Here is a 23,732-nt window from a genome sequence, read left to right on the forward strand (position 1 = left end):
CGCCTTGATATGGAATCAGTCAAATAGCCATTTAGTCCTTGTTTTTGTTGCATTGTGACCGTTTGTGTGTGTCAGATTCTGAAGTGGTGGCTGAAGTTCAGGAACTGCTTCCTGGTAAGAAGGATTTTGAGGTGAGAGGCATCGTGGGAAGGGGACAGTTCTCCGAGGTGCAGGTGGTGAAGGAGAAAGCTACAGGAGATGTGTACGCCATGAAGATCATGGACAAAACCAGCCTGCGTTCACAGGACAATGTGAGTCTCCTCCAAACCTGAAGCGTTACACTGCGTCCTGACCTAGAGGTGACCTGTGGTGAAAACCTTGCTTTGCTCCCCAAAAAACATCATCAACTCAACAATCTGGACTAGTTTGTCAATTTATTTAGTTTGCGTAACCTCCTAAGACCCTGCATCCTCATATGAGGACATTGTTTTAGTGGATTTCTCTGAGACTATACATGACACAGTTTTCAGGCTGCATGTCCTGTACAGAGCCTTTGAGATACTAAAGTTTTTGACGATCACTCCCTCTCCTTGGTCTTCAAATTTCATACATGTCCTCATATGAGGACACCGGGACTAAAAGCATGTTTATTACGCATTTTGGGAGACACAACAAATGAATAGGGAAATAAATTATATTTCAATATTCCTATGAAATATTATTATAAAAATCTTGTCAATTATTACTCCCATTATTCTTTTTTCATTACATGTTGCCCCAAAAACACATTAATATGCAAAAATAGAGTTCTTTTATAGATGCATTGTATATAATGATAAAGCCCGTTTATGGCCATTTTACACACATTTTGCATAAAGAAAAATGGTGTATCAAATCATTCTGTTATAACATAGTTGAGAATCATCTTTATACAACGTTTGGTTAAAAAAAAAATCCTGAAAATTAAATGTATTGGTGATTTTAAAAAATCTATTGTTTTGCCTATGCATGTCCACTCATGTCTTTTTATTTAAAAAAATAAATAAATAAATAGAGTCCCGATGTAATTGCACTTTCAGTGTGGACAATTTACTTGGTAATTTGTTAAATTACTTGGTCACAGTTCACCTGGTTAGGACTTTCTTCTGAGCACTAAACAAAAATAAAATATCTTACACAAACCATATGTGAGCTGTTCTTCATAAATCGTTACACTACTGACAATAAATCTTTTGTGCCTGCAAACTAAGTTTCTTTAAAATTTCGATAATGTGACTGTACCTTAACACCAGCCAACACTCCTGGTTTTCCGCTAGCTCTTGCTATTTTTGTGCGCAACGTGCTTCAGTGAATGAACTGTGTTAAGTGCAGTCACTGTCCTTGAGCAAGAAATCCAATCTCAGGTTAGTCCAGGATGATTTTCACCGTAATAAATGCATAAAAGCATCCACTAAATGGCTCATTGAGTTAACTAGTATCTGTTGCATGTATATCAGGATCTCATTAAAAATACATTCTTCTCTGTCTTGTGAAGGTGCCGTTCTTTGAGGGAGAGCGAAGCATCCTGACCCTGAACTCCAGTCCCTGGATCCCTCAGCTCCAGCACGCTTTCCAGGACCAGGACCACGTCTGTCTGGTGAGTGACTGCTTTAACCCAGAGTAGGAGATTTTCTCTAGGCTGCTGGAGTTTCCTCTGCTCTGAATAATGATTTCACGTGTGATTATGTGATCTGAGCCAACTAATAGTTTAAGTTTGACTTAACAAAGACATCTGATGCAACACATTTCCAATCACAAGTTACTGTAAATGAAACCGCATGAGTATCAGAACTTCCTTGAACTTCTTGGATGGGAATTATATGTGACCCTGGACCACAAAACCAGTCTTAAAGGGGTCATATGATGCTTTTTTAAAGATCATTATTTTGTGTATTTGGTGTAACAGAATATGTTGACATGCTTTATTGTTCAAAAAACACATTATTTTTCAAATACTGTACATTATTGTATGTCCTCTATGCCCCGCCTCTCTCAAACGCTTCGATTTCTACAAAGTCCCTCCTTCCGACAAGTGCAGATTCCAGATTTTCAAATAGTTGTATCTCAGCCAAATATTGTCCTGTCCTAACAAACCATATCTTATTTATTCAGCTTTCAGATTATGAAATCTCAAAAAATTGACACTTATCACTGGGTTTGTGGTCCAGGGTCACATATACAGAAAATGTTTTCATTTAGCCAAAAATAAATGTTGTGATTAAGTAATCTAACTCACCTAATAGTGTGAGTTTGTTTAAAAGACTGTGTGAGATGTTGACATGTCAGGCTGTTTAAGTACTGTTTAACAAGTGCAGTTATCTTTCTTGGGTTGATGCATTTTCCTTATGCAACAGGAAGTTTGAGTGGCACATATCAAATGATTTATTGTTTTAATTTGTGTTGTTTCATGTTAGATGAAACTAGGATGATGTGCACTTCACCTTTAAGAGGATAGAAAAACATGATCCGGCTGCTTTATATAGCTAAAACTCCCTTTGTGTCAGCGGTGGGGCGTAACACGGCGCTTTGTCTGTCTTTCTAATGGATGTTTCTAATGGATCATGCCGGGTGACAATACAGCAAATGTTCACAGTGTTCTCGCCCTGCTCCGTACAAACCGTGTCTGCGTCTTTCATCTGTAGAGCTACAGTCTGACCTGAAGATGAGGACATGAAGTTTACTTCAAAGTTTAGATTCAGAATTATAGAGAATATTTCCTGTAGAGAGAGACATTCATGTTAAAAACAGCTCTTGCATCATCAGACTTGAAAATGAAAATGAATGCTGCACGAGGATCAGAACTTCCTTGAACTGGATTTATGGGGCTACCAGTTAATAATAATACTTACATATATATATATATATATATATATATATATGAGACACACATTTTTTTTATATATACTTTAAGGTCACTTTTTGAATACATAAAACGTAAGACAAATGCATAATCCAAGTAAAACAAACAATACAGAGGCAGAAACAAACAATTTGAATTGGGAAATGTGACAGAATTTTATTAGTGATTCTTCAAAATGAGCTATTTTCAATGAAAGTAAATAAGTGTTATCCAAATTTAGGTAAAAATACATTTTCAGTAATTAAATTTGGTTAAATGAACTCAATGCTGTTCTGTAAAGTTCGTTGGCAACACTCTGCCACTTGAAAAAAGACTCAGTGAGATTAAAATCTCTTTTCCAGGAGTGTCCTGGCCAAGGTAGGCAGCCGAGTTTGCATATACAAATAAACAACATAGTTACAACAAACATTACAAACCAACATATAACCAGTTAAAAACAATTACACACCGTTAAGTTGCTCTCTAGATTACATAGTAAGGACTTATAATTATTTTAAGACACCAAGTTTTGTAACTTCATCTCCTTTTGGAGAAGGTTCCAATCTGAGGCGGCAGAATATTTAAAAGAGGTTTTAGCAAGCTCAGTTCTGACAAAGGGCACACAGAGATTTATAATTTTATTGAGAACGTAATGAATGATTTCCAAACAAAGTTCTTTGTATAAAACAATGTAGATAATTTGGCAAATGACTCAAAATTGCCTTATATATCAACAAGTGCCAGTGCATTTTTCGCCGAATTCTCAAAGAAGGCCATGCAACTCTTTCATATAATTCACAGTGATGCGTTATAAATTTACAATCGGTTATAAATCTCAGAGCACCGTGGTACAAAGCATCCAAGGAAGAAAGAAGATGAGAGGAGGCATGCTGGTAAACCACATCCCCATAATCGGGAATCGGTAGAAATGTAGCAGACACAAATTTTTTCCTCACCTTAAATGGGAAACATGACTTATTTCTAAAATAAAACCCTAACTACTACTTTAATGTTTTAATCAGATACTTAATATGTGAACCAAAACACAATTTGTTATCGATGATAATACCCAGATATTTGTACTCTGACACTGAAGTAACTTGGCTCCCCTGAGAAGTCTGAATAACAATAGAATTCTCTAAAGAAGTTCTAGAATACGTTTAATTTTTTCAACATTTTAAAACCAGCTTTAAAGCACGAAAGCTGTTTTGGATAATATCAAAAACAGACTTTAATGCAGTCACTGATTGTTGCTTAGAGGGAGCTGAACAGTATACAATAGTATCATCTGCGTAGAAATGGAACCTTGCTTTATCAATATTAAAATCAAGGCAATTTATATATATATACTAAATAATAATAGTCCCAACACAGATCCTTGTGGAACTCCTTTGACAACCTCCAAAAGATCTGACTGAACACCTTCCACCTGGACACATTGGGTTCTACGCTTTAAGTAAGCAGTGAACCATAAAATAACATGTTCTGATAGTCCTACCCATCTAAGCCTATCTAATAATATGTTGTGATCCACAGTATCGAAGGCCTTTGATAAGTCAATAAAAAGACATGCACAGCGTTGTTTATTATCTAAGGACTCCACGATAACTTTTAAGGTGGCTGTAGTAGTGTTGTGTCCTTTACGGAAACCAGACTGATTACTAGACAAGATGTTGTCATTTAAATACTGTGTTAACTGTTTATTAACTAGAATACAGATATAGGTCTTTAATTATCCATTGAAGAAAGATCACCCCCTTTTGACAGAGGAACAACAAATGCTGATTTCCAAATTTTAGGAATTGTATTAGTTATTAACGAGAGATTAAAAAGATATGTCAACGGAGGAGAAATAAAATCAGCCGCTAGTTTTAAAAACAGAGGGGCAATATGATCAGGACCTGGCGATTTACTCGCGTTTAATTCTTTTAAAGCAGAACAAACATCAGAGAGAGTAATTTGTTGGAAAACAAACTCTCTTGTCCATAAATTACGTCCAGCTTCAAGAAATTCTAAGTCAGAAATCAGAAATAAAGACTCTGATGCAATAAAGTGACTGTTAAAACTATTAAGCGTTTGCTTTTTATCTGTAATTTTAGTAGAGTCTGTCAATATACAAGGGTGAAGCTCTGTAAATGTTTTGGTCCCGGTTAGGAATTTAATATTCTTCCACAACTTCCTAGGATTTGTCAGATTTACTTTAGTTTTATCAAGAAAGTAGTCGGATTTAGACTTTCTAATCGCTACTGTACATTTGTTCCAAAGCTGCCTAAAATGTAGCCAGTCAGAATCTAAATGTGTTTGTCTGGCCTTAGCCCAGAAGCTGAAGAATATTTATGCGGAGCGTTTGTAAAGACAAGATCTGTTAATGTAGATTTTTCTGGGAATTTCAAATTAGGCCAAGTGGGTGTATCTACCAATGAAAAAGATTACGACTATCACAGAGCCATTTAAAATCATCAGATATTGAATGAGTCCAATTCAAATTAAAATCACCCATTTCGATCAATTTCTTGTAATTCAAAGAGGCCAATGAATCCATTATAGAATGTAAAACACCGCTACACGCTGAAGGAGGTCTATAGCAACCAGCTAGAGTGAGCTGAAGGGTCTTGGGCACAGAAAGATTTAAAGCTGATAGTTCATGCTGTTTAGCTTTCGTTTTCTGGGATAGATTTATTAAGCCAGGATTCAGATAAGACTATAATGTCCGCGTTTGTATTTTTAGGCCAAATAAACACCTTAGGCAACAGACTATGAACATTTAAAATGTTCTTATGATTTACTTAACTGATGGGGATAGTTCACCCAAAAATGACCATTTCCTATAAAGCTACTGTATCATATTTGTTATGCACATCTCTAAGGCTCTACATGATCACCGTTTCACTCAATCTACTCCATGACTTCTGTCATCTGATTGATAGTTTAGAGGTTTTTTTTTTTAGCAATTCTAAGCTCGAGGTTCTCGTGTCTTTCTGCTGTTAAATCTTGACTGATTTGATCAAGTAAACATCAGAATAACTGCAGTCATATCTCCAGATGAACTCTTACTGGACTGAAGCAGCTCAGCTTTACTTGATTCTCCATCAATCATTTTTTAGTAAAATCAGTGCGTCTCAAATCTGATCATCAATGATATTTAGATCATTTTATGTCTGTATTTGTATTTTGTATCTGGTGTACTGTTATAAAGATCCCACTGATTTACAGTACAAGCATCAGAATTTCATCATAAATATTAGCATCTGCAACAAATTCATATTTTTGCTAAATCTCAGAATAAAATTGAGCTGTTTTTTCCTCCATATTCTTACTCTATCAGTCTATATGAGCCATAAAACCTAGTGTATCATATAATGCTCAACAAATGCATCTATTCAAATGTTTAAAATATATTTTGTCTAAACATTCAACTGTTCCATTTTAGAGAATTTGGTCAGGCTTTAGTGTTAATTTGCTCAGCAAGTGTCTCTTCAAATTGTTGTGGAGATAATCATATTTCCATAGTTAATCTGCAGCAGTTATATCATCAGTGTATGAAACTATATTAGTAGATGCGTTTGCATTCACATACTTGTATCTTTACAACTATATGTTCAGGGAATCCCTATTTTTAGCAAACAGCACTTATAATTACAACACGGTCTGTTTGGAATCAGTGCTACAGTATCATTAATGTGTGTTTTAGTGTAATATTGCACAGACAGTGATTACCTGTCGCCCCATGCAATATTTGTGGGGTGTGGTGGAGGCTTTCCAGCTTCTCATGAGGGCAAACGCATGAAGCTCGAAGTGACTAAAGAGACAGTTTTCTATTTCTGCCACCTCCTTTGCTCCAAACGCCCCCGGCAGAAGAGGGGGGAAAAAAACAGTAATCTGTCTTTAACCGAGCGATGCGCTGAAAAGACCCTCGCTAGCTTGTTGCTAGGATACGTGGGCTAGAATTCGGCGCTTTCCATTCATGTTCTCTCGTGTATGTGTGTTTGTGTGGGCATGTGTACGTGCACATGTGTGTTTTCACGCACCGTTCTGTGTTTGTGTGGTGCTGGTTTGCCCTAGAGCCGTCACACAGGGGCAGATCTCATCTGAAGCACGTGGGGAGTCTGTTTGAGCTTTAGCAACAGTGTGGAGGGAAGTTTCTGATGAAGAACGATGTGTGTGTGTGTGCATGTTTGAAGTGTGATTTGATGGAAAAGAGCTTGTTGTATTTGATGTTTATGAGATCCGTGTGTTAGATTACATTTTAAAGAAAGGGTGAAATCTGTCACTCTGTTTGTGTAACTGGAAGTGAGATTTAAATTTTAATGTCATTGGCTTTTGTATGCATATAATTCTATTCATAATAATTGTAAAAAAGTATTTAATTAAAATTGTATGTATTAATTTTGTTTATAAATATTATGAATAAGAATTTTGTTATATAAAATTATAACAATTTTTATAATTATTTTGTATTGTTTATATAAATATTTAACATTACAAATTATTTAATTATAATTTATATAACTGAATATTTTTATTCTTACTATATATACAAAACATAATTTCAGATAATTCAATAAATTTAGATAATTGAGATTATAAATAACAATTTGTTATAATATTGTGTTTATTCTGAATAATAAGAGTTGTATTATATAAAATTATAATAATAGTGTCATGTTTAGTGTGTGTGTATGTGTATATATATATATATGACAAAAATTATAAATGTTTTTATAAAATTATTAATATTTTAAAATGTTTTTAAATTTATATTCATAATGTTAAATATACAAATATATTATCATTTGATATATAATAAAGATAATTATATAAATCTTATGTTAGAATGATAATATATGGTTTATAAAAGACAAATAATTTTTTTATATATAAAATACAATTTATAATTTTATAGATAAATTTACATTATTTTGTGGCATGAAAAAATATTTAATATCTGACATTATGAAAAATGTGTGTATTATGCATTTTGACTGTCTTTTTCACCATTACTAGCAGTTTTGTTTCATCAAAAGTTAGTGTGCTTATTTACCCAGGATACATGACTGTCAAGGAAGAGCTTGAGGAACATGATAGGTGATGTGTGATGAAAACAGTATTATCATTATGAGTCTTTTTGCCAAATGACACTATTTATAGAATTATTGTGTGTGTGTGTGTATTTGGGATGCATAGATGCTATGAAATTAGTCTCAGAAAGACAAAGAAATGTTTTATTCCAGAAATGCTTCGAATGTCTTTTCCACCACAGAATGTGATCAAATAAAAGAAATCGTCTGAGCTGTGGTGGAAATGTTGACGAGATAAAGGAAAGAAATGACAGAATTGCTGTGTGTCGCATGTAAACGCACTGGACGTTGTTAGTAGAAGAATTAAAGCAGTGTGTTTTAATGAGAGAACGAGCCGTTTTCCCCTCACATGCTTCACGTCGCTGTGTAATGTCTTGGGAATTTCGGGACATAATTTTAATGATTATGATCTCTTTCATGTTCTATTCCAGTAAAATGGCTCCGGCTATTTTGCATTTGCTTATAAAATGTGTTATTGATGTATTAGTCAGACGAGACTCAATTAGAGATGCAGCGCTGCTGAAAATCACCAAATAATTAACTGTTTACATTCATTGCATATATTCATTGTTGTGCTGGAGTCTGTGAGGTTCATACATCAGGAATCTCTCTGTTTACATGTTCAGATCTTTTATAGAGTAATTAATTTGAGCCTTTTGTATGGTTAGAGGCTGATATTGTGGCAGATACTGCGCCTATAAATAAAAACGCAGTCATTCATTCATATACCTGCAGCATTCACACCGCTCTCTCTGGGCTTTTCTCTGCTGTTTTTCCTTGTTTTCTTTGGGTGTGAAATTACGCCACTCTCTCAAGATGCAGTTTTTAAGCTAATTGTCTAATTAGAAGGATAATGGTGTAATCACAAGCTTTTATTTAGAATGTGGATGTGTGATCGAGACGAGTGGCTGCTAATTAAACCAACCGGACGGAGATGTTTTGTGCAGTAATAGATTCACTTACAGGTGATGATTACGCAAGATCACGTTGTGAGATCTGTCGTACACATGATGCTCAGTTTCCCACTTACTGTAAACTGTTATGTGCTCGTTAGAAGCACTTCTGTCATTGCATTGGATAAAATGTCAAAACAAGTGTCATTTATAAAGATTGTACATGCACACTTTACAAACAAAACATTTGTAAAAGAGGTTTCAAAATCAAAACCCTAGCTGATTAAATACAAAAGTGATGAAGAAAACACATTTGTTTAGTATTTTGCTATCTAATGCCATGATATTTACAATTTTTTTTTTAAGTGTTCAAAAAAATTTGAGAGTTGATTTTTTTTTTTTTCACTGTTTTTGACTCTGACTGAATCCATTGCATCAAATGCTGTTCATGTTCTGTCCAGGTGATGGAGTTTCTGCCCGGCGGGGACCTCATGGCTTTGATGAACAGATATGAAGATCAGTTAGACGAGTCTATGGCTCAGTTTTACCTGGCGGAGCTCGTACAGGCCATTCACTCGCTCCATCAGATGGGATACGTGCACAGGTACAACAAAACACACACTATTAACATGATTTACTATTTTCTGTTGCTAGACAGGTATTAGACATTCTCTTTCTGTTGAGCATATGTTTGTATAAGCACCTGAGTGCATGTTGGTTTGTGTGTATTTTATTTTATTTTTCCTGGAAGAGAGGAATTGTAAATTTTTTACCTGCTGAAAGTTAATTTTAATAAATAGCACATGCTACACTTCAGTTTTAATTTCATAGACTCAACAGAGAAATAATCTCTTTTATTTTTATCTTATTCTGGTCTATTCTTGGAAGAGAGACTAAATTCTAAATGTGTTTACCTGATAAAAGTTGATTTTAACTTTTATAAACGAACGGGAAAATTCAAAGGATTAAGTTCTTAATCCTCTCGTTCTTGTTTCTTGTCCTCATTCATTTCTTTTGTCAGAGATATTAAACCAGAGAACGTTCTGATCGACCGGACGGGTCACATTAAACTGGCCGACTTTGGATCAGCAGCCAGACTGACCGCTAACAGAACGGTAATGAGTGTGAAGATGTCTTTCTGATATCACGTTATTCAGAGAGGAACCTTTCGTTTTGTTCAGGGAGGACCGAACATGTGCGCCCTGAGTTTGATATCAGCTGAATGTGTTTAAATGTGGTGTAACCATGTTTCATGTCCACTTTAAACAGTCAGAGTTTGGACACAGATGAATTGAATGGTGTGTTGTTATCTGGGGCAGGTGACTTGCTCCAAACTCCCGGTGGGCACTCAAGACTTCCTGGCCCCTGAGATCCTGTCCGCGCTCAATGGAGGGCCGACGTGCAGCTACGGCCCCGAGAGCGACTGGTGGTCCCTGGGCGTCATTGCTTATGAAATGGTCTACATGAAATCACCCTTCGCTGACGGCACGTCCACAAAAACCATCAACAACATCCTGAACTTTCAGGTGAATCTAGCAGCTTGATGTTTGAAAGCTCAGTCTGAATTACACTATTTGTCTTCCAAGAAAATATTTGTTTTAATGTGTAGGTTCAAAACACGGATTCACTGATTTGTTTGCATTCCAGAATTTTTTCATTTTGCTACACAAATTTTGTAAAAATATGTGGTTTTATAATGCATACACTCACCGGCCACTTTATTAGGTACACCTGATAAGTTCAGTGTTAATACATAAATATCAAGAAATATGCTGAATATTAAGAAATATCAATATATACAGTCAGATCCTTATTTTTTTGGACACAGGCACAATTTTTAATTTAGCTGCTGACCAAAACATATTCAAGTTACAGTTATATAATGAGTATTGCTTAAAGTGTATTGCTCTGAGCTTTAATTTGAGGGTATTCTCAGCACAATTGGAGGAAAGGTTAAGGAATTGCAGCTCTTTAATATGTACCATGCCCCTTTTTCAAGGGAGCATAAGTAATTGGACGGTTGACTCAAAAGCTTTTTCATGGACAGGCGTGGGCTATTCTTTCGTTATTTCTACATCAATTAAGCAGGTAAAAGGTCAGGAGCTGATTCTAAGTGTGTCATTTAACAACATCCAGCCAAGAGAAGAACACACTCTAGGAGGCAGACGAGTCTACAATCAAGAGAAGACTTCACCAGAGCAAATACAGAGGCTTCACCTCAAGCTGCAAACAAGGCCAGACTAGACTTTGCCAAAAAAACATCTAAAAAGCCAGACCACTTCTGGAAAAGAATTCTTTGAACAGCTGAAATTAAGATCAACCTGCACTAGAATGACTGGAAGAAAGAAGTCTGGAGAAGGCTTGGAGCAGCTCATGATCGAAGCACAGAGCATCATCTGAGAAACACGGAGCAGTGTGATCATGAGCTGCATGGCTTCAGTGGCTCTGAGTTACTGATGTTTAGTGATGATGAGACAGAAGCAGCCGGATCAATCTCCTGATCTCAACCCGATCGAGCAGCATTTCACTCGCTGAAGACTAAACTAAAGGCAGAAAGTGCCACAAACAAACAACAACTGAAGTCAGCTGCAGTAAAGGCCTGGCAAAGCATCTCAAAGAAGAAACCCAGTCTCTACTGATGTCCATGAGTTCAGACTTAAGGCAGTCATTGCTTGCAAAGGATTCTCAACAAAATATTAAAAATGAACATTTTATTTAGGATTATATTTATTTGTACAATTACATTTGAGCCCCTGAAAATGGGGGGACTGTGTATAAAAATGGTTGTAATTCCTAAGCATTTTATGTTATATTTTTGTCCAACCCCATGAATTAAAGCTTAAAGGCAGGGTGTGTAATTTTTCAAAAACTGAGTCGGGGCCGAGTACCAAAACAAACTTGTAGCCAATCAGCAGTAAGGGGTGTGTCTACTCGTTATATGAAGGAGAGAGCGTTCAGTGAACAGCCGAGCGGAGCGACAAAAAGATAGAGATGGCGGATAAAAAAACGACTGCGGAACGATAAGGCAAGAAGTAGTACCCATGTAGATTTCGGATCAACTAAAGCCTGCCTACACTGGACGCGTGTATTTCAGGCGAGAATGTAGTTGTATAAAACTCAAATCTGCGGTTTATTTATAAAAACAGCGCCTATTTGAAGATGTGCTTCACCCGATTTCGGAGCCGTGAGCTCTCATGTATCCCGAAGAGAGGAGCATAACCTCGGCTAGTCCTTCTGACATTTGCCGCTGGCTCTGATGTCTCTGTAGTGGATAAACATAAGATATCATTCATTTTGTGTAAATCTAACAGGTAATCTGTTCTATTAATGTTTAAATGAAAACGAAAAGAGGCAATGTTTGAAATATTTTGTCTGTAAATACAGTGAGGAAGATTGCAGCAGCCGGGAGCTGACTGATGTTATCAAGTACGCTGCTCTTTGCAGAATTACCGGACTTGCATCGTTCCTCCGTGGGATTCACACTCCCGAGTCTAACTCGTGAAGTCCGAACGACCGAGGATGCAAGTCTGAAATTTGCATACTTGGTATTGAGAAACGCACACAGACCTAACGTTAAGTCACCAGACTATTTGCCTAATCTTCTCGGTACTTCATTCATTCAGGTCTGGGGGGAAAAAAGTTCCTGGGACATATTGTTCCAGGTCATTTCGGTAGAAAAGCAGCTTATGTTTCACAGAACTAATCGTTGCCTGGGTTGCGCAGGCTACATGTATGTGGGGCGGAGCTATCAAAATAGGGCCGTGTTTGTTTTGGTGATTTCAGATATCAACATTGGCTTCCAGAAATCGCTTACCCTGCCTTTAAAGTCTGCACTTCAATTTCATCTTGATTGTTTTATTTTTAATTCTGTTCTGGTGGCATACAGAGCCGAAATTATGAAAATTGTGCCAGTGTCCAAATGGACCTAACTGTACAAACTGTACAAATCACATTTTTTTTTTCTATTGCGCTTTATAAAAACCGATGGTTTCAAAGCAGCTTCACATTAATAAACGGGAGTATAACAGTGTTAATGTTGTAAAAATTCAGCAGTTATGAAACCAATTCAGTTTAATCTATAAAAGCAGCTGGACAGAAGACAATAGTGTCATTATTTAGCTCAATTCAGTTCATTTCAGCTCAATAGCAGTGTCAGTGTTGCAAGTTACTGTCCAGCTCAATTTGTTCTTATCCGTGAGTGTCAGTGCAGTGAAATTGATATTAATTAAAAAATTCTATCACCCAACTCTGCATACAAAAATTGATGTTCTCTTGCTTGTGTTTTGCACCCAGCGTTTTCTGAAGTTTCCAGAGGAACCCAAAGCCAGCGCTCAGTTTGTCGACCTGCTGCAGAGTTTGTTATGTGGATCGCGGGAGCGTCTGGGATACGAGGGCCTGCGCTCGCATCCGTTCTTCTCCTCCGTCGACTGGACAAACCTGAGACACGGTAAGACGCTCGGAGTTAAAAGTTAATTCGTTCTGAAGCACAATAAAGTCACGTTGCCATCAGAGGCCTCGTCAATGCGTCTGCAGCGTAATTTTTCCATGTACCTGTTAATTACAAGCTATTAGTCATTAGCCTGACTTGCTGCTATTTCTGTCCCCTTTAAAGTGATTACTTCTCTAGTGTAATTGCTGGATTTGTTGTAGTGGGCTGGGATGTGTCTGAGTGCACAGATTGCTCTGCAGGTTTAAGTGAAACACAGATGATCTGATATAATTCATTAAGCCTGTGGCGTAAAGCTCAGAGTTTCTTCTATATCTGCTTTAAGACTTTAGGATTGTTAGCTCGGGGTGGGAAGCATGAGCATTATCTTGAATCACAGATTTAGTACTTCTTTATCACAGTAAACATATTGCAGTAGTGCATGTGTTGTGATGTGCATACTGTATAGCACTGGAAAAGCAGTTGATATCGTATGACAGCATTTGCAGTCACACACTGATAACAAACTACGTTTATGGGAAAATAAAAAGCCACCATATGTTTAATAATGCATTAACTTACAAACACACACACACTTGTGTTCTTCCGGTGGGGCAGCGGGTGGATTTCTGTGGCATTAATCAGATTATGGAGTGTGCAGGTGTTCTCACAGAGAGAAGTGCTCAAATAGTCACACAGCCAAACATTAATGAGATAACACACCACACAAGCGCACACACACACACACACACACCGTGAAACATCTCTTGCACATGCAGAGTTTCCTACAGGATTTTGTTCCTGCAGAATCTTACCATTGAACTGCAGTTGTATGAACAACTTGTCTGTAATTAGTTTAATTTAAAAGGGTGTAATGAGGAATCAAGATTCTTTCCAACTAGAGCTGGATGGTATAGCTAAAACAAAATCTCAGTATTTTTACCAATTTCGAACAAAAATATATATATACCATTTTTTTATGCATTTGTTCTCTCTTTTTCTCTCTCTCTCTCTCTCTTTCTCTTAAAAAAAATGGATTTATTTAATTGTTTTTGCCCCTATAAAAAAACATTTAAGAGAAAAAGACATTTAACATTCACATTCTGTCCAATGTCCTTCTAACAAACGTGCCAACTGAATGCTATGAAAACATACAGTGCTTAACAATTTATTAGACCACCTGTCATAATAAAGAGAAAACACAAATATTTTAGGAATCTGTCAAAAAATTATTTAAATATAAAAATGTTATGTATTGGGAAAATAACAAACAAACAACTACATTTTAAAATCTTGCTGGTATTGTTTATGTACCTTTTTGACTGTAATTGTTTAAAAAAAACAGTATAAAACGCTAGACTTTGTTTCTGCTTTTCTTTCTTAGATAAAAACAATAATTATATTGTAGCATTAGAAATAGCCTTATGTTACTAAAGAGCTTATGCATATTGAAGGACTAACCAATATAGAAAGCAAAAAAAATTATTTTGGTAATCACCAATATAGAGCAGCAGTGGCACAAACGTTACACAATTAGTTTAAAACCTTACATAAATTTGTTTTAATAATTAAGCACTGTATATAGGCTAGTGAATATAGCCTAGTTTAGTCGTCTTTACTGTCATTTCTTTATCCTTTAAAAGGCGCCTATGAAGCGTCTGATATTTATATTCAGACAATTACACGCAGTTATCCCCATCTCATAAAATACGTGCACTACATGTTGACTTTTAAAGCTTAATTTAGAGAATTGTTGTCGATTTTCATTATTATTTTATCGATTAGTTGTTGCAGCCCTAAGGTGAGTTCAATAAGTTGAGTTCATTGAGTTGCGTGAGTTCAGTGATGAGTAGGGCTGCGATGAGGAATCGATTCGTGGATTGATTCATTGTGTAATGTTTTATTTTTTAAACAAATCATGAGCTCTAAAAGATTTTTAGAATTATTACAACTCTTTTGTTTTAGACCATCTACAAATGTTAAATCTTAAAATAAAATGTTAGGGTTAACACTGCATCTTTCTGGGGGGAAACATGCAGCGATTTAATAGTTGATTTATAGTTATTTTCAAAGCTTCACTGTACTGTTAAAAAAAAACTTAATTCATTTTTATTTAATTCTAATAAATAAGTTCTTGTTAAAAACTAACCAAAATTAAAAATATTTATCTTATAATTTCTGCACAGGAGAGACTTGGTGTTGTTTCCAAACAAAAGGAACTATATCGGTATCGGCATTGGTATCGGCCAAAATTAGTTGAAAAAATCGGCATATCGGCAAAATCCAATATTGTGCATCCCTAGTTTGTAATACGTACCGAACCGAAAGCCTCGTACCAAACGGTTCAATACAAATACGTGTATCGTTACACCCCTAGCAGATGGCACTCTAATCTAGTTTTTAATCCGCACACTCAAATGCTGATGAAGAAGAGTGCTTGTGCGTTCGGAGTCTGTAATCTCACCTCGGCTCAGAATGCTTTTATGACGCCAGATTAATGTAAACACAGCCCACTGTGAACACACTTGTAATTCACTTTGTTTTTATTTTATTTTTTATATTTATTTTATGAATGATTATTTTAGGTTCAAGTGTGTGTGTAAAGATTTGGAAACAAGCAGAGTACGGCTGTTTCTAAAGCATGCAGCGCCATCTGCTGTTCAAAACTAAGCTCAGAATCAACTCGAGAAAGGATCGCGATGCTGAATCATTTCTCAATTCGCGATGCATCGATTTATTTGCCCAGCCCTAGTGACGAGTGTGTTCAGTGAGGTGAGTTGAAATTATCACTTAATTTCCAGCGATATCGTCAACTTGATTGCACAGATACTATTTGAACTGAACTGAGCTGGACGAGGACATCACTGAATCATCTCGGACTCTAATTGAAATTGAGTGTTTACTGTTGTCCTTTTGTATTATTACATACTATTTTTCCTATTTAATACTGTAAAGCTGCTTTAGCACAATTTATTGTTAAAACCATTAAATAAAGGTAACTTTTGTGAATTCAGTGACGATTGAGTTGAGCTGAGTAGGGGCGTAAGAAAATATCGATACATGGTAGTATTGCGATATTTTGTGTGGCGATATTATATATCAAAAACGCAATATTGATCTTTAAAGAAAAAAAATAATTCATACAAGATTCATGGCAGTTGTTTTGTTTTGAGTTTATATCCCGACAGCTAGATAGCAGTCATCATCTCTGAACTTAAACAGTGACAGGAAATACTGGCATTAGGGCACGCCACTAATGTTAGCGTTAGTTCGCTGCCAGTAATGGAGGATGAAAGAATTGATCCAGTTCCTCTTTCGGTGTACAAAGCTGAAGTGTCTCGGCGATTCCACACGTAATTCCATGGGAGGCGCACTATATATGTTCATTCATCAACTGAAAACAGAATGGATTGGGGTTTAAGAATCAATATTTGTTCATAAATCGAGAAGTCTTTGTTTTTTTTACACAGCCCTAGCATATTTAGTTGTTTTTAGTTGCTGTCACTGCGGTGTTGAACATGTGAAGCACAGTCTCTGTTCATCTGTTCTCTTCGTAAATACAGAAATGCATAAGCCTATATGCTTATCCTGTAGGTTCATTATTAAAAATGAAAATTTGAACTATTAAATATGTTGTTATAAGTAAATATGAAAATTAAAATGAGGGGTAATAATAGATTGTGATGGAATTTTTTACAACCCTGTCTGTCAAAATAACAGACAATGTTAAAGTCTAACACAACCTCTGATTGTATGTTACAATTGTAAACTTAAAGCAGGGTCTAAAAATATGGTATGTTTATAAAAGCTTACTTTTTATACATTTAACTAAAGAATCCTGCGAGCACTTTATTTTTCCACCTTTACTCGTACTGGAAAGAAAGTGGTTCAGTAACGTTGAATGTTACTGGGACTGATTAATGCAAACTGTGTTCTGGTTAAGTTTATTTATTTATTTTTACTAAGGTTTGCATATGATGGTGTGTTCTTTCCTAAAATTATATCCTATTCCTAAAATTAGAAATATCCCAATATTTTGCCTTGCTTACAGTATCGCAACATAATATCGCAAAGTAATACACAGCCCTACAGCTAAGACATTGTGTTGATTATTTATTGTATTATATTGTAGTGTCCAGTTTGTCTTTAATTGCACATAATGCACAAACTCACAACTGTAAGATGTTTTATTTTTCTTGTGGCTGCAAGAAACCAAGTTAAAAATAGGACAAAGGCTAATGAGCAATCTGAAGCAGGCCAATGTGGCCAACATACTGACAGTATTTGTATAATAGAATTAGATAAGATGAGATGGGCACAGAATTGCTGTAATGAAAAGAACCCCTATTGTGTGTACACATTCACAAATTCAGAAAAAAAAAGGAAGAAACAGACCCACTGTTGTTGATCAGCTGTGTACGGTTACTGAGTGAAGATGACATTTGCTAATAGTGTGTGTATATATATATATATATATAAGATTTATTTATAAGCCATAGAAACCTTAAATGTACAGTACTAACATTTTATAAGTAGAATTCAGGGAAAAATAAAATGCTACGAAAGTTAATTAAAAATACTTAACCCTATCCCTAAGTGCTTACTTTATATACATACTATAGTACATACTTTACCTTTTTTGTTAAACCGTTTAATTATTAGTTTTAGCATCTAAAACATACTTTAGCTTATATAAATGTAAATGTTTTGACCTGAAATATTCATGTTGACAACAAAAACTGCCCATTTATTTGCAATCTTCTTGCTCTCTAGATAGGCTACATCTTGATCACTTATAAAATTAATATTGTTTGGCTGCTACTGCATGAAAATAAAGACAGTTGTTATTTCTGTGCGTCTGATGTGATTATGATTGATTGTATGTTGAACTGACCTGCAGCTCAAAGGCTTGTTATTGCTATCATAATGTCATTTGGTCAGTTTCCTGAGATAAATCGACTCTATTGAGATGATTAACATATTCAGATGAGCTGATGAACCGCTCTGAGCGTTTGCTGAAATCATCACGTGTCTCCTGCAGTCGATGTGCTCGTGTTTGTTAGATCCTTCTGTGATTTGTTGTTGTTGTTGTTGTTGTTTTTAAAAAAAGCCAATTGTATAAATGTATGAACAAAAACCCCCAGCGGCAGATACTGTGTGTGTGTGTCAATACAGCTGTTTGTGCGGATGCAGCTCTCTGTGTGTGTGTGTGTGTGTGTCAATACAGCTGTTTGTGTGGATGCACCTCTGTGTGTGTGTGTGTGTGCGCGATTCTCGCATCGGGTTTTGGCTGTGACTCACACTGATTAGCTGAGACTGCTGCAGTGAGCGAGAGCGGGCGAGCGAGTTATTGCGCTACAGTCTCATCACTGAGACCCCCGTCTCTCTCTCTCTCGCTCTCTCTCTCTCCAGTCTGTTTTTCTCACCAACCACCTTTTCTCCTCTCATCTCCTCCAGTGCTCCCTCCGTTCGTTCCGTCTCTGCGTTCTGAGGATGACACCTCCAATTTCGAGGAGCCCGAGAGGCCCCCCCGCCCTGCGGCCGCTGCCCAGCGAGATCATCCTCGCTCAGGCTTCCACGGACGAGACCTGCCCTTTGTAGGGTGGTGCTTCAGTCGGGCCCTGAGCGCACTGGCCAAATCTGAGTGAGTACACACACACATGCTGATTTTACTAGTCTAGTCACAGGTGGTCCATTGGTGCGGAGACGGCTACATCACTACGGCGACTGTCACCAGGCAACATTGTGGCTGAATGCGAGGTATTGCTTGTGCGGGGAAAGCTGCGGTTCTCTCACTTCACATGTCTTTAAGATGAATGAGAGGGAGCCGCGTGTGCGCGCCGCTGTTTTTATATCCGGAGACTCAGAATATCTCATGCATGTGTTGCCATGTGCATGCAGGGGAACGGGAAACCCTCGTCTGGCGTGTGTGTGTGTTTGTATGTGTGTGATATGATCTGAAGCACAATGAAAGCCAGTGCGTAAACACTGTGTAACGTGATCGGCTCTGTGTTTGCTGCGATGTGGTCAGCCTTCAGTCTGTTGTTTTGGTTTGCATTTGCGTCTGATCGTGTGGTTGGTTGTTTTGATCGGTGAATCTCACAATAATCTGTTAAGAACATGTCTGGGTTGTGTTTCATCTCTGAATCAGAAGAAAAGCAGGAAAAGCAGAAGAAAACCATATGCTCATTACCATAATGCAAAAATTTAGCTAATTTCCCCAATTCTCATTACTATAATGCAAAAATAATTCTCATTTCTGTATTTCTCATTACTCATTCTTATACCACAATGCAAAAAAACCTCATAAACTGTAATATTTTTTTGTAATTCTAATTGCTATAATGGAAACATAATTCTCATTACTGTAATATATTTTTTCCATTTTATATTTAATTTCTCCCAGTTCTTATTACCATAATTTAAAAAAGCTTTTTAAATTTAATAAGTTTTTTTCTTCTCCCACTTATCATTACAATAACAATTCTTATTACTATAATATTTTTTATTTAATTTTCCTTGAATCATCTTTGCTATAATGCAAAAATTCTCATCACTGTAAAAAAGAATCTTGTTTAATTTAATTTTTTACTCAATTCTCATTATCATAATGCAAACATTTCTCATTGCTATAATGTTAATTAAATGTTTTTTTTTCAATTCTCATTACTATAATGCAGGGCTGGGTGATTTTTATTTTTTATTATTTTTTCTTCAGATTTTGATTAATTTGAATTTAATGTTTTGCCACGATTTAGTTTTTTAGAAATCGAGGAATCGAGATTTTGAATAGAAATATTACCAAAGGTTAGAATTAGACACTTTGACAATATGCCAATGATCACAGTAAAGAGAAAAGAACGATCCAACCGCATGTCGGCGCACATGATTAACCCATGAAACATGTTTACATAGAAAAAACAGTGGAAAAGCAGTGCAAGCAAATAAAAAACCTGTAACTACTAATTTCATGATATTTCATTTCATTGACTGATATTTCATGTTTGCGTCATGGTGAATCACGTTGTAGTTACATTTTCAAGTTGACTAGTTAAAAATCGTAGAAAATCACGAATCGGTCAAACGTTCTGAAAAAAAAATCAATTTAATTTTTTTTTTTTGCCATATCGCCCAGCCCTACTATAATGTACAAAATTCTCATCACTGTACAAAAAACTTTTTTTTCAGTTTTATTTAATTCCCCCCCCAATTCTCATTACTAAAATGCCAACTGAATTGTCATTACTGTAATGTTTTTCATTAATATTTAATGTAATTTTTTTCATCCGCCTCAATTGTCATTTACCATAATGTAAAATAAATTCTCATTACTGTAATGTTTTTTTAACATAATTTCTTTTTTTTTGTTTTTTTTTTATATGCATGATGACAACCCCAGTTCTCATCATGCATATAATGCAATAAAAATTGCATTGTAAAGTATTTAAACATCATTGGTAGTGGTTGTGCTTTCATTTGTTGATTTTAATCACAATAACTGTATTGCAATGAGTGATTCGAAAGTAAAATATCTGGATGCATTACAGTAATGAGAGTGTGTGTGTGTGTGTGACGTGCTGTCCAGTGATTCCCTGTGTCTCTGAATGCGTTCAAGTGTGAGTATGATGTGTCGAATCAGGTGAAGGTCTCGGTCAGGAATCTGATCCCAGATGAGCCATAAATAACATGTTTTTTTTCCCAGGAGCTGAAGGGAAAGGGAAAAAGAGAGGGTGAGGTGAAGCTTTATAACGTTAGTCAGAATGAGAATGAACCCAGAATGTATTTCTATGGTAACCAGAGTGAGTTTTGTTCCCACGCTCCCCCTCAGTCTCTCCATCCATTCATACGCTTCTTCTCTCTCTAATCCTGAAATGCGTATTTGTCCAGCCATGTGTCATGTTGTTGCCGTTTTCTTCATATAGCATTTCCAGCACCATGAAATCCGCCGAACGCAACAGCAGAGGAGCGTGGGAATGTTAATGCAGAAGCGCAGCTGCTGATTGGTGGACTGACACCTCAGGAGATGCGCTGCGATATGAGAGCGCTGGATCCGTCTCGAGGCAAACAGAACATCTGTAATGAGCGAAACCAGTCGTAAACCTCACTGATGCACGCTTCAGAAATGCATGCATTGTGGCTGCAGTAGGTGTGTTGTTTAGCACGCTTGACGTGCCGTTATTCATGTACCGCACATCTCTCTCATAAACATGCATTCTTTTTGTGCTGCACAGCTGGCGAGCGCATGATCAGGCAGTGCAATAGATAAACATCTCAGGTACCTTAGGATTGTTGATTTACAGTCCAGCCGTGTCTGATGGGGTTGCAGTGGCGCTATTGTGACGTGTGGACTCCCCTCACATGCCGCCTTTGTGTGCTTGCTCACTATAGATCCGTCAGGCCAAAGATGCTGTGTGTCTCTTTCCTTATTAACAGATTCACCAAGACAAGATCTGTCACAGTAATTGGGTAAATATCTGGTGAAATGTGCATAGGAATGGAAATATCAGGGAGTTTTAAAGGTGAAGCATGTTATTTCTGTTACTAACATCACCAAACAGAATTGCACAAATAATGACTGTTTTGCTGAATTCTCTCCACGTCAGTTGGTCAATGAACAAACTTGGTTGAATTCCTGAGTTTTCTGTAGTGAATATCAATTTTGTTTTATCAATTTCAGCAGATATGCTGTAAAAAGTTATTTGTTGATAAAACAAAGGTTATCAGAGTACATTTTGCAAGAAAATATTAATAATAATTTCAGGCTTTCTACTTCAAATTTTAACATTTAATTCAACGAGTTCCTTGCTTTCTTTAAAGAAAAAAGGCTTAGAAACACAGAAATTGCTAGTAAATTTCATAAATATATAGATCTAGATCTTTGTGAGTGCTTGTGTAGAGTAAAACTTCAAATCTCATTACCATAATACAAAAACCCTCATTATTGTAATGTTGTTGTTGTTTTTTTTTCATTACAATTTTTATTTTCATAATGCAACAAATTCTAATTACTATAATGTTTTTTGATTGCATTTATTTCATTTTAATTTTGCTCCAATTCTCATCTGCTTAATGCATAAATGCAAATATATTAATCCCATTGATTTGAAACTGAAATACAAATTTAAGCCGCCTCTATATCTGTCAGCGTTGACAGTAAATTAGCCAACATTTGTCTCGGAGAACTAATTGACTCCCAAAACAAAGTGAAACGCTCTGCTGTTAGACAGCAGCGATCGCTGCGCACTCTTTAGTCGCATTTAACATTTTACCCCATTGTGTAGTAAAAGTGCATTAATGATATGATGTATGCCATGCTGAAGTATCTCTGGAGAGACAGCTTGTTTTTTCGGTTGAGTCAGTGCTCTAATTGGAGAGTTTCCTGACTGCTGTAATAATGACCGGCCGAGAGTAGGTGGCTTCCTCTTCTCTCTGTGACTCACGGTTCGTCTGGGTGATGCAGCTTGGATAATTCAAAGACTAGCTGGTTTGTCAGTAAACTAATAGTTTGTCCAATAATGAGATATTGTCCTCATTCTCTTGCCCTCGTGTTGATATTTCTCTGTTCACACAGTGTTTTTCCATACAGTGACCAGGGGCTGTTCGGCTCCTAAAGCACCTTTATGGTTTGTAAATGATGATAGAATTATTATCGTTGGCCGGGTGAAGTATTAGAGCACTTTATCTGGCATCTGGATTTCAGAGCTGTGATTTCACACCGCGAGCGACGTTATCGTGTTTCGGTTCCAGTGGGAGTTTTCACGGCTTCACCTCAACAAACCCTCTGACTATCTGAAGTATTTTGATGCGGTGCTTTATGATTCTGACCGTATCTGATCTGGAAACAGTGATAGGATGGTTTTCTTCTATGCTTCTGTTAATATATGGATGGCTGCTGATATGTTAGACACGTTTTAACCGCCCGATCACTTTGAGTAGATTAGTTTTTTTTTTGCATGCTGATTTAAAAACATACTAGTGTTTGCGACTAAATCTGGTTTGAGGTTTCATTGCAGTTATCATGAATATGCTTCTCATTGAGCTTAGCAAATATGAATTCTCAGCCGTCTGTCCAAGTATTTGGCAGGAAAGTATAGTTCCTTTTTGCACGAGGTAGGGGTGGGCGATATAGCCTCAAAACTATATCACAATATTTCTAGAATATTTACGATAACGATATTTATGACGATATACAAAAAAATATGGAACAGCGTTTTATTGGTGATTGCAGCTGGCAGGCAGCAGCATTTATTAATCCTTTTCCAATGAGCTACTGTAATTGATGACAGACTACCTAATCTATTGTCACGAGGTGGCAGAAGCAGCATTGTAGTGCAATAGTAGTGACCAGTGTTAGGCAAGTTACTTTAAAAAAGCAATTAGTTATAAGCCTAGTTACTAGTTACTTCTCACAATTAGTAACTGTTACAACATTATAAAAGTAACCAATTACCATATAAAGTAACTATAGCGTTACTTTAAAAAAAAGTTTAAATATGTCAAATAACTTGGATGCCTCC

At 36.4% G+C, this 23,732-nt stretch overlaps 2 protein-coding genes across 3 annotated transcripts in view; both read left to right on the forward strand.

Moving 5' to 3' along the window:
• The window catches only part of LOC306871772 (guanine nucleotide-binding protein G(I)/G(S)/G(O) subunit gamma-10-like), a 480,959-nt gene that overhangs the window by 27,590 nt on the left and 429,637 nt on the right, over nt 1-23,732 (forward strand). The window lies entirely within an intron of this gene.
• The window catches only part of LOC306871755 (citron rho-interacting kinase-like), a 92,605-nt gene that overhangs the window by 2,313 nt on the left and 66,560 nt on the right, over nt 1-23,732 (forward strand). For both annotated transcript variants that reach the window (XM_079419892.1, XM_079419891.1), the window contains exons 4-10: nt 76-251; nt 1,475-1,576; nt 9,251-9,393; nt 9,811-9,904; nt 10,109-10,315; nt 13,083-13,236; nt 18,673-18,859. In XM_079419892.1, the coding sequence (XP_079276018.1) occupies nt 76-251; nt 1,475-1,576; nt 9,251-9,393; nt 9,811-9,904; nt 10,109-10,315; nt 13,083-13,236; nt 18,673-18,859 (1,063 nt within the window). The remainder of the gene's footprint in view (nt 1-75; nt 252-1,474; nt 1,577-9,250; nt 9,394-9,810; nt 9,905-10,108; nt 10,316-13,082; nt 13,237-18,672; nt 18,860-23,732) is intronic.

The sequence above is a fragment of the Barbus barbus genome (genome assembly GCF_936440315.1).
Source record: "Barbus barbus genome assembly, chromosome: 6".
Classification (NCBI taxonomy): domain Eukaryota; kingdom Metazoa; phylum Chordata; class Actinopteri; order Cypriniformes; family Cyprinidae; genus Barbus; species Barbus barbus.